Genomic DNA, 11,602 nt, shown 5'->3' with positions numbered 1-11,602 from the left:
GGGCGCGCCCCCCACCCTCGTGGACGACCCGGGACTCTTCTGGCCCAACTCTTTTACTCTGGGGGGCTTCTTTTGGTTCATAAAAAATTATCAAAAATTGGCACGTCAATTGGACTCCGTTTGATGTTCCTTTTCTGTAAAACTCAAAAACAAGGAAAAAAGTAGAAACTGGCACTGGGCTCTAGGTTAATAGGTTAGTCCCAAAAATCATATAAAATATTATATAAATGCATATAAAACATCGTAGATAAATAATATAATAGCATGAAACAATAAAAAATTATAGATACGTTGGAGATGTATCAAATGCCTCCATACGTAATGATCCATAGATTGTAGGAGAAATTGTATATGCCAAACTGTATATATATAGATATATACATGTGTATGTGTGAATGGTCGTGCAAGACATTCAATGATATATATATATATATATATATATATATATATATAAGACAGGACTATTTTGTTACTAGTAACAGAATAATATTCTGTTACTCCAGCGTCCTATAGAGAACGAGATGAATTTTCTTCAAACCAGTACGCCCGTGCGAAAAAAATTCAAATCACCCACTCACAACCAGCTCTTCCCACTCGTCGTCCTTCCCCTCAGCCCCGCGCGCCACCGACAAACCTCCACCCCGCGCGCCCCCTGGCCAGCCTCCACCCCGCGCGCCACCGGCGAACGTCCATCCCGCGCTCCCACCGGCCACCCTTCACCCCGCGCGCCGCCGGCCAACCTCCATCCCGCGCTCCCGCAAGCCACTCTCCACTCTCCACCCCGCGCGCCCGCTGGCCAACCTCCACCCCCCACGCCCCCGGCTACCCTCCACCCGGCGCGCCCGCCAGCCATCCTCCATCCTGCGCGCCCTCGGCCACCCTCCATCTCACGTTCCCGCCAGCCTTCCTCCAGTCGCGCCACCCACCTGCCACCAACATCGCCCATCGCCTGCCTCCGTCGTGTACGGGACTGGATATGCCCCCCGGCACCTCTTCCTCCCCCTGCCCCCGCACATGGAAGCTAGTGGCTGGTGCCATTCGATGCTGCTCTGCTCCATCAACTTCAACCACCGGTTCATGAGGTGCACGCCATGTGTTTGCTAAATTGACTCAGTGCAGTGGAGCATCTTTTTTTACTTTGTTTCATGTTCATTTGTAGGTAGCTTGTTCTTGCCAAATGTTGTAGCTTAGATGACTTCAGAATGTTTATCGTCCTATCATCACATAAGTCCATGTATTACTACCATGGGAGTTCAAAGAAATTCCTGTAACACGCGCCGTGCCCCGGCCCCATGTTCCGGGGTTGCCCTCCACAGCCTCAGCACGCAGGCCGTTCACCTCCGCCACCGAGGTCGTTCACCTCCGCCACCGATGTCCGTTCAACACCACAAGGAGAACCCTGTGTGTCAACACCCCTGTCAACCCCGTGCGACTTTGTTCTCTCAGCTTCAAAGAGGGTCAGTTCAGAACTTTGAACGCCCAGTGGTTCAGTTCAGAACTTGGCCTGGTGATACATTTGGTTTCTTTTCTACAGCTCACACAACCCAAATAACAGTTGATCATTTGATAAATTTTGGGTTCAGCTTCACACTATGCAGGAGTGCATATTCTTCTCCTTGTAAGTTCTAATAATAGATGGGTGGTTTTGCTAATCAGTTCAAGCTCAAATAACAAAATTCCTCGCTGGATTGCATCGTTCTTATCTATTGTTTTCTTTGCTCAATTGATATCAGCCACTGTAAGTCCTTTTCTCTAGCCATGATGGAGACCCATTCAAATTAGTTGTTCTATGTGTACACATTCAGATATACTAGTTGATCTGCTGAAAGATACGATATGTGTACTTCTGATAATCTCAAACATGTTTTACTCAACTTTAGAAAACATGTAATATTGTTGTGCTGCTTTGCAGTGTCTCCAGCAATCCTACTTCTCCATGACGACAAGGACGACGTCGCCATGCATGCACACTCTCCTTTCTTTCTACTTCCGAGACGGTGAGGAGCTCTAGCAGGTGGCCGCCGGTGGGATCCGCAGGTCAGTCACCGTCTTCCACCTCCCCTACTCTCCTCTTAAGTAGGAGCAACACCATTAGGAGCTCGAAGTAAAATGAGGACGGCTGCAGCGATGCACCGTGCAGTTCGCCCGCTCCTGTCTGATAAGTTCCCACCGTGCATTTTTGTGTGTGTAGAAATTCGGCTAATCTAGTTCGCGAATTTGGTCTACTTGTTGTAAATCTGTCAGTTCAAGACAAGTGCCTTCTGATCCTAGAAATTAGGTCCTTTGTGAATATTGCTTGTTTCAGAAAGAAATAGACTTTGTAATTGCATCACATGGTGTAGTGATCAACATAAACATGGTGTACTGATCAACATAAACATGGTGTACTGGACAAAACATACACATTCTATCTATTTAGCCATGAGTAACACTTAAAAAAGTTTGATATGCACACCAAAAAATTGAGTCTTTGATACAGGAATACACACACCTAATGCCACTGTAGATAGATAGATGGCCACCCCCTACCTGATGTGTTTAATTCAAAGTTCCAAACCCAATGTAAACTGCTCCTGCTGCTTAACAAAAAAATCACTTATTTGGACTGAGGAATATTACTTATTGCCATGATCTATTGAAGCCAAGATCCGCTGCAGCATTCAGATCCCTTCAATTCACTTCTATCTCCCTTGATAAGTTCAGTGTGTGTAATGGAAAAAACAAAAACATAATAGTTCAGTTCACTTCAACCAGTTGATATTGGATTATATTGGTTGATTGCAAAATACTTTGTTGTTTACCCATCGCCGTGGCCCTGCTCCCTAACCAACACCACCGGCCAACAACATGGCCCTGCGCCCTGACCATCGCCACGACCCCTCCTTCTCGCGCTGCCGCCTCATGCACTCACCACGCCGTGTGTGGCATCCTCTCGGCGAAGCGCCCGTGCTGTGTCGCGGGCGAATTTTCTGGTGTCACTCTCCGCCGCCTCAGCGCACAGGCAGTTCACCTCCGCCACCCCAGGCCACACACCACTACGAAGAGAGCCCGTTCAACTACGTGATAGAAAATTTTTGTACCAGACTTAGTATTAGTTCTCTGTGTAATCTATCGACAGTCCATGAAAAATCACATAAATAGTTGGTGTGTGTGCAGAAATATCGTCAGTGCAAGTTTCAAAATTATGTAAGTTTAGATATATCACCTAAATAAGTAATGATTTGCAGCGAGTTTCTTCAACATTCTGTATAGTTTAGATATATCACCTAAAGTATCGTCAGTGCAAGTTTGAAAATTCCGTAAGGTTAGATATATCGTAAAGAAAAATTGATGAGTCACTGTCTGCTTTATATTCATGTTCTCTATAGCACATGTAGCAGTGGGACTGACTGGGAGTGATCCCTGAACCATTTGATTAAACGCCATGGTTTCCAACTATGGTAATGCTACTAGAAAGTGTTAGAGGCCATGAAGCCTCTTGGCTTCTCCAATAAGCAGGTTTGGCTAGTCCTGAAGCGCCTCCTGAAGTTTCTGAGTATGCGATGCGTCAATGGACGCATCCTAGGCGGCCATGCACGACGTGTTTTGTCCTGCACCCAAAACCTTTGGAGGCGATGTGTTGCCCTTAGTACTTTCTTAACAAATCCAGCAGTGTTGGTTCATAGAGAACTTAAAATTACCTATCTGCCATGGGGATTTACTGCCCTCAGTACTCTCTCAACAAATCTAGCAGTGCAGGTTCTCTGGTGCACTAAGTATTTTCGGCGGCGATGCCTGCTTATATATTTCTGCTTTCATGTATTAAACCTTACAGTCTGGTACTATTTCATGATAATATGTGAACTAAAAGAAAGGTTCAACTATTTGTTATTTTAGCTGAGTTTAATTTCATATTTTCGTTTAGTTCAAATTCGTATTCTACTTCAGTTCCATTTCTAAAATTTTGTTTAGTGTTCTACATACCCAAGACTAGAACTCTTGGATGATTACATTAGATGAGTTAATTAATTAACTATGTTTTCCAACCTCAGGTGCAACCTTGCCAGCAGCATGTTGGCGGTTCCTCTATTTCTCTTGTTGCTGCTCCAAGCCGCAACACCTCATGTCGTCATCATCTCTGCAGGGCCACCGCTCCAACCTGTCCCCTGTCGCAGCCCCACCACTCGTTGCCGATGCACTCCAACCCGAGGACCTCCAAGATGGAGGTCGCCTCGCAGCCTAGCGACGAGGTAACTCATCTTCCTTGTGCGTCCTTAGCCCACTGTGCACCCTGCTGCCCTAGACCTCCTTCCTCACAGGCATTCTACCCCAACTTTTATTTTTATTTTCAGTTTAACTTGTGTGTTCTTTTCAGTGCATTATGCTTTAAATGTGCAGAGTCCTGAGGCAAAATGATACATTTTAGTTTGCTTTACCACAAGGGCATTGCTGAAACTTAACTTCTGTCTAAACCTATAACCATCCATTTCGACAACAGATGCTACTTTACTTTGCATGGATCCTGAATAAACAACATAGGGATGGCTAAACTTATTTGCTTAGTCATCCCTGGTGCCCTTGCTGAATAAACACCACCAGGAATACAAAGCAAATAGCTTCTGTCTAAACTTATTTGCTCTAGTCGCGATTCCCTCCAGCGACGCCGGCTCCTCTACCCCCATTGCAGTGCTCTGGACGTCATCCTGGAATAGCAAGGATGACTTGGTAGTCACTAGGATTCCCTGCAGTGGCCAAATCGCGCTGCTCGTGATCTCCGCCTCCATCAGCTCCACTTCACCAGAGAATCAGTCCAGAGGAGGAGGTGTAGCCGCTCCACCCGATCTCTGACGTCTTATTCCACCTCCAAAAAAATTCTTTTTGATTTCTATTCTTCGTCACAGGTTCACTTCTATTACCTTGGTGCAAAAAGTGCCAAAAAGATCAGTTCGGACTTACTAAATGTCCATATTGTACATAGTATTTGCATAGTCTTAAATTTCTGGAAAACAAGCTTCCATACAAAGAAGGTTCAGTACAAGAAAAATGGGCCAGTCGGTTCATCCATATGCAAACCCTCATAACAAAACGTACCCCTAGAGTTCCTTCCACGACGCATCGACCTCCTGTTCAGCCAACGATTCTTGCCATCCACCACGCCATCAGGAACACGATTGGTGAGAAACACCTTCGTGCTCCTCCTCTCCTACTCTTCAGTTCACATACTGCCATCCATGAAGGCCATTTTTCTTGTAATCTAGATTTTGATCCAACTGAAAGTTCAGGAGTTCTTCGGGGGACTTCTCATAGATGCAAAAAAGAGACATAGAGAGAGAGATGCAAAAAAGAGACATAGAGAGAGAGGCTACTACAATTTACTTGGGGGATGATTTGTTGTGCAGGATGGGTGCCTAGTCTGGCAAGGGTTTTCAAGTATAACATGTGTGATAGTGGCAATTTTCAAAAACTTTAGTAGTTCAAGTATATAAGAAAACATAAGTCCACTCTGTAAAAACAACAGTAGACGCAGAAAGTTCAGTTTTGCTATATACAATTAGTAATGCGGATGTGTTCCTTTGTGGTTCAAATTTCGGCAGTAAACTATGCAAACAATTTAAAAGTACTCAAGTCCAACTTGCAAACCAGTAGTAGTCCTATACTGCAACATGCATCAAATTCAAAAAATAGAAAACCTGACTTGAAGCAAATTCGTACCTGGTTGTTTATTTCGTAGCTCATTGTTTCTAATATAAGCCAATGCATCTATTCTAATCTAGTTTTTTATTTTGTAGCTCACTTTTTCTAATATAATGTTAAAAGTCAACTAGATGAAAAATTCTATGTGTTAGCGATCAGTACTAGTGCTCATCAGTACGGAAAGTAGCAGTACTGATCAGTATGACTTACACAAATACTAGTACTGATTAGTACTTTCTTAATGTTAAAGATGAGCAGTAAAAGATACAAGTTGCAGTTCCAGGGCAACCTGTCTTGGATCCTTTTCAGGTTCAGGTCATAAATGTTTGGTATTCTTATATAATTGCATCAGTTCAGACTCACGGATACAATAAGTTGAGGGAAAACCCATACAAAAGTTCAAAGTTGAGAAACAGGGGTTCTTTGTTTCAATGTTCGCTAGTGTATGCAGATTGGTTTGCATGCATTTCATAGTTGGATGGCTACTGATCTCTATAAAACCTTGGAAGCAGTGCTTGCATTACTAGTACAACCATACTAGGTAAAACTGAATGTACGTAGCCAGTTCAATAACATCATCTCCTTGTGCAAAAAAGTAGTTAAAAAGGTCAAACTGACATCTGCTTTAGATTTTGGCACAAAAAATATTTATATGTATTTGTATTTTTCATGTTGAATTATTTGAAGTAAAACAAAAATAGCTCACTTTTGTGACTTTCATCATTTGAAAATCTACATACCTGCAGTTCAAGGACGGACACCCCAGGTTCTCAAGCAGCAAAGTTATCGCACAAAGTCGAACTTGCTGCTGCACCATCTTCACCATGTCAAACTTGCAGCAGCCAGGGGATCCACAATCATTGGGAGCTGTCCAAGTCGAGCTATCACCGCAGTCCAAGTGTTACTGCGACTACCATTTTCACCCAGCGCTGCACCCATTGAGCACCCACACAGTGAGAATGGCGTCTCATTTTTCTTTGAACATTTTCTTTCTGATTCTTGCTCGCTGATGGACCAACTACTATGGCTAGGGTTCTTCGCGCGCTAGCGCCGCTGCCGGCCCCGTAGAACTAAGTCCTTGGCCCACTGCACGCCCTGCTGCCCTCGACCTCCCTCTCACAGGCATGCTACCCCAACTTTCATTTCGATTCTTAGTTCAAGTTGTGTGTTCTTATCTTTGCATTGTGCTTTAAATGTGCAAAATCTTGAGGAAATCCTGCAATATTATGTGTGCAATAAAGGTAATTAAGTGCCTTTAGAAATTCTGACAGTCCATCCCAGACTAAGCAAATAATACATGCTAGTGTTGGTTTTTTAAGAGAATTTAGTATTAGTTGATCAACATTTTGATGCTTTTTCACCATGTCTGCACTTCGTTATAGTTAAGCATTGATCCATTTCTCAGCTGCAAGTAAATAATGATCTTGCACTTCACTATAATGCCCTCCCCCTCTGTTTCTCTTCCTCTCTAAATCCCCTTTCTATAACTAATTTATTTTCTCCCTGAATGCAGCATGAGGGAGGCTGGAGCGACTGCAGATCGGTGACAAGAGCCACTTCAGTTCTGTTGTTCGTGTATTGGAAGTACGTATCCTCTATCCGGGCAGGAGATAGAGGTAATTTCTCCCCTAATGCAACCTATTTTGTAAGTAGCCTGAGACCCATCATGTCCTATATACAGATTCGGAGTTTAACACATCAATGGAAGTTTGTTCTAAAAACTGAAATTGTTCTGGATGTACTGATAGATTAGTTGTTAATTATTGTAGTGTTTCGTTCTTGCAGAATAAAAATAATATGTATGGGTTACTTCTTGGCCCAGCTGAGAGAACCCTCATGTTGAAAAGTATAAAGAAGTTTCGAAGCAATTCCTAGTGTCTTTCGAAGCATTCATGGTTAAAAGCAACGGCAATCTCCTCCGTTCAAGTTGAGCACTGGTCATCGTCCAAGTTGAGCGCTAGACGTCGTCCAAGTTCAAAGAGGGTTGTATGCAAGTACAGAAGTTTGTTTTAGTGAGAAAAATTGCGGGTTTTTGGACAATATTATGTATGTTTGATTTGCTCAACCTTAGAACTTGGAGATATCCACTCTATTCTTCTATGATGAAGGCACACATGAGATCATGTGCAATGGTTATCCCCCTATTTTGTTTCTTCAAATGTGTATTTTGTTTCTTATAATGTGTTGTTCCCCTGTTCGATGAGGTAAAACAAAGAAAAATAGTGAAAATATCATTCAAGACTTGTCCGGTAGAAAGTGTGGAGAAGAAAACAGAAGTTTTTAAAACAAGGGAATGGTAAAAATATAAGTCCGTTCAACTATATAAACCATGCAGGTATGATGGCGACGACGCCGTCAGTAAGGATGAGAAGGAAAATTTAAAACTAAAACAAAAAGAGCTCTGAGTGATTATTTTTTGAGAAGTACAAACTCTCTAGTACCATAATTTTGAATATTATTGTGCAAAAGGTACAAAAAATGAATGCCTGGAAGAAAAGAACACTTACTGATAGAAAAATAGCTTGTGAAAGTTTAGAGCATAAAAAGGTTAAGCAGAAAGAATGAAGTGCAGAACTTTGATGCAAAAGAAAAATTAGAAGTTCAAAAAGAAAACACATAAAATATTTTCTTTTATAGTTAGTACAAAGTTGAGACACTTATTTTGGGACGGAGGGAGTATAAAGCAGTTTTGAAGTAATTCCCAGTGTCTTTAGAAACATTCATGGTTAAAAAGCAACGACAAAGTCTTCCGTTCGAGTTGAGCACTTGTCATCGTCCAAGTTGAGCAGTAGGTGCCGTCCAGGTTCAAAGAGGGTCGTATGCAAGTACATAAGTTTGTTTTAGTGAGAAAATGCGGGGTTTTGACAATATTCTGTATGATTCATTTATTCAACCTTAGAGATATTCACTCTATTTTCTATGATGAAGGCACACATGAAGTCTTGTGCAATGGTTACCCCCCTAGTGCTTCAAAGATTCGTATTTTGTCCTCAGAATCAATACAATGAAATGACAGTATCAGTAAATGCTCGAATTCATCAGTTCAACAATACTAACACGATGGCGTGATGAACTGCTAAAAAGAATAATATCCCCCTCATAAAAATACAATCAGCCCCTAGGAACAGAGGGTCCATGACATGCTGTCCATGCCGAGGGTGAACTTCACAAAAAAAATCATAACAAAAACATCGCTAGCTAGTGACAGGCAGACAAGAAAGAGGTCAGAGACAACGAACTGTACCTTTTCTGAAGGAAGCTTGCTCAAACTCAGCCTTCTCGTTGTTAATCTTCCACTGTATTATAGGCAATTCTCAGCTTCTTTTTTTAACCGGAAAATTCATTCTATTACCAAACCCGCGCAGCGATCTCGCTGGCGACCAGCACCGAAACACAGTCTGGAGCCTGCTCGATCCACGAAAGATCAGCAGCTCTTGCCCTGAAGCCAAACATGACTAGTTCATGGGCCGCCTTATTACAGTCACTTTTACAAAAATTGAAACTAAATGACTCAAAGTTTGCATGACATACACTACACGTCTCGTGTAACAGGACGCCAATCGTGGCCCGGTCGTAATCATCAGAGTTCAGAGCTTGGACAAGGACTTTGGAGTTAGATTCGGGTACCACTCTGTGTAGGCCAAATTCATCACTCGCTTCTGCTGCCCTCAAACCTGTCATCGTCTCGGCATGCAGAGGTCCCAAGATGTGCTGCATATATCTGTCTGGCCGTCAAGAAATAACCTTGATCTGAACGAAAAACACACCCCCAGGCTCCCTGTCCAGTATCCGCATAAAAGGCAACATCAAAGTTAACTTTGACAAAGTCAGCAGGCGTCCGCTGCCAAATTTCCTTTAACTGATTAGTGGCTTGCTTGGGCTGAACAACAGTCTGCCTGAAGTCCTGAATATGCTGACGGAAATTGGTAGCACATCGCACTTGCACCTAGACATACATTGACAAATACTCAGAGAATACCACAAAACTATGGACAGTGGAGGTAGAGAGCAAAAGGGCGTACACTCAAACATACTGTATATCTTTACAACAAACTGCAGTTTTTCAACAATTTTTTTTAGTAACGGGGCATCCAACCGAAGCACACCAACCTTTTTTCCTACAAACATAAGTAAAATGAACCTCAAGAGCAAATCACTAGCGGATTGCATTTGCACTTCCATTTATCTTCAGAAAAAGCACAAAATAGTGAACTGCAGTAGACGACGACATGAACATCTCATCGCTGTGCTTGCAGGAGGCCGTTGGGGGAGAACGGTTGGTGGCGCCGGGTGGACAGGGTCGTTGGCGCCGCACGGGCTGAGGAACGGCCAGAACAGAGCTCCGCCGGCCACCCGACCACATGCTCTGTATCGGGAGGCTCCAAGATCACGTGCCTGACCAGAACGGAGCTCCGCCGGCCACACGGCCACGGGTTCAGAATCGAGAGGCTCCGCGGTCGCGCGCCCGCCAGAACGGGGCTCCACCGGCCACCCGGCCATGGGCTTGAAATCAGGAACCGGGGCCAGCTGCTCCACTCACTCGGGAGAGGCGGGGAGGAGGGAGAGGGGGGAGGGGGGCGTACGAGCATGAAGTCATTCGAGTAGCCAGGGATCTTAGGCGCGTCGATGTCCTGCGACATCGCCGCTGGCGGCCGCCCCTGCGAGCGCCGCCACCGTCGCCTATCGCCGCACCTAGGATGGGGTCGGGGTTGCCGGGAGGGAGGCTGGTGGGTGGAGGGATTGGCCGCGAGCAGCTCCATCGATGGCTGGAGTGGCCGACGGAACGTGGAGAGAGCGGAGGGAGATCTTATTTACCCTTTTAATAAAACCATCAGTTCAACGAAATGACGTCAACAATACAACAGCTCGAATTCATCAGTTCAACAATGGTAACAGAATAATATTCTATTACACGAAACAGAATATATATACAGCCGGTCTATACTGATAATATTATTAAAATAACTATTCTGATAACACTTCGGCACTGCATGCTCAACGCGAGGGTACTGCATTTTTTTTAGCAAAAGCACTGCATTACAGAGACTACTGAACTTCGTGTCATAAAAAACTGTACGCAGTGTTTTTTAAGTACTGTTTTTGCTCTAGTTTTTTAACCGTTTATCGGAACAAGGCGTATGATATACCGTTGGAAAGCTATGGATTAGGCGCAACTTCGCCATGTTGAACACTTTTCGAGATTCCTCACGGTTTAAGAGCTGTTTTGAAAATGATGCAGCCCATGACGAGTGGCAGCGAGCATTTTTTCGTGATTTCTTCTAAACCGCTTGTCGGAACGAAGCAAATGATACACCATTGGAAAGATATCGTCGAGGCGCATCTTTTTCATATCTATTATTTTCTCTAATTCGTTACGGTTTAAGAGCAGTTTCAAATTTACTAAATCGCGAAACTCTGTTTTTCAAAAAATTTAAACTTTTTGGTACTGTTTTCGCTCCGGTTTTCTAACCGTTTGTCGAAATGAGGCATATGATACGCCGTTGGAAAGCTAAGGACGAGGCACGACTTTCATATGTTAAAATGTTTTTGAGATTCCTTATGGTTTTTAGTTAATTTTAAAAATCGTGCGGTTGACGACGAGAGGCAGCAGCCTTTTTTCAAGAAATTTTTAGAAATCGTTGGTCGAAATGATTCAATTTATACGCCATTGGGAAGATATCGATGAGGCGCAACTTTTTCATATAGAATACTCTCTCTGATTCCTTATGATTTAAGAGCAATTTTGATTTTAACGAAATGCTGACACTCTGTTTTTCCGCGACACCAAAATCGTCGTATGTACTATATCAGACAGAAAACCGCACATCATTGGACAGACAAGTGCACTGCATGTTTTCTTTTTTGTGGGACGTAAACTTTCCCAAACGAGGTGGAGTGCACTGCTTTCAAACTAAAAACCACACTTCAT

At 43.5% G+C, this 11,602-nt stretch overlaps 1 protein-coding gene and 1 long non-coding RNA gene across 7 annotated transcripts; one reads left to right on the top strand and one right to left on the bottom strand.

Annotated features, from left to right (window-relative positions):
- The first annotated feature begins 768 nt into the window (after positions 1-768).
- Positions 769-8,924, top strand: LOC125513476 (uncharacterized). 4 transcript variants are annotated; one of them, XR_015608128.1, is made up of 7 exons: positions 769-1,082; positions 1,913-2,037; positions 4,032-4,229; positions 6,420-6,626; positions 6,705-6,795; positions 7,187-7,289; positions 7,459-8,924. XR_015608128.1 is itself a non-coding variant. In XM_087527882.1 (6 exons), the coding sequence occupies exons 3-6, from the start codon at positions 4,173-4,175 to the stop codon at positions 7,189-7,191; spliced, it is 360 nt and encodes a 119-aa protein (XP_087384008.1). In that variant the 5' UTR covers positions 769-1,082; positions 1,913-2,037; positions 4,124-4,172; the 3' UTR covers positions 7,192-7,289. The 4 variants fall into 4 exon arrangements, 2 of the variants coding, with proteins under 2 accessions (XP_087384008.1, XP_087384007.1); XR_015608129.1 differs by having other exon boundaries at positions 1,160-2,037; XM_087527882.1 differs by lacking the exon at positions 7,459-8,924 and having other exon boundaries at positions 4,124-4,229.
- On the bottom strand, positions 4,503-10,512 carry LOC125513474 (uncharacterized). 3 transcript variants are annotated; one of them, XR_015608130.1, is made up of 5 exons: positions 9,696-10,512; positions 8,918-9,619; positions 6,414-6,602; positions 5,071-5,233; positions 4,503-4,895 (listed from the first exon to the last, which is right to left on the bottom strand). It is a non-coding gene; the product is annotated as an uncharacterized LOC125513474 (long non-coding RNA). The 3 variants fall into 3 exon arrangements; XR_007285945.2 differs by having other exon boundaries at positions 4,503-5,233; positions 9,696-10,510; XR_007285946.2 differs by having other exon boundaries at positions 4,503-5,233; positions 9,708-10,510.
- Positions 10,513-11,602: the final 1,090 nt, after the last annotated feature.

Source organism: Triticum urartu, chromosome 6A (genome assembly GCF_056163025.1).
Source record: "Triticum urartu cultivar PI428250 chromosome 6A, HENAU_Tu73, whole genome shotgun sequence".
Lineage (NCBI taxonomy): Eukaryota > Viridiplantae > Streptophyta > Magnoliopsida > Poales > Poaceae > Triticum > Triticum urartu.
The sequence above is the reverse complement of the archived record's forward strand: the minus strand, read 5'-3'. Positions and strand labels throughout refer to the sequence as shown.

Bases quoted from the DNA above. Each gene is read 5' to 3' on its own strand.
- LOC125513476 (XM_087527882.1), top strand. From the start codon at position 4,173: ATGCACTCCAACCCGAGGACCTCCAAGATGGAGGTCGCCTCGCAGCCT. The intron at 4,230-6,419 runs GTAACTCATCTT...ACATACCTGCAG, and splicing joins CCTCGCAGCCTAGCGACGAG to TTCAAGGACGGACACCCCAG. The intron at 6,627-6,704 runs GTGAGAATGGCG...TACTATGGCTAG, and splicing joins ACCCATTGAGCACCCACACA to GGTTCTTCGCGCGCTAGCGC.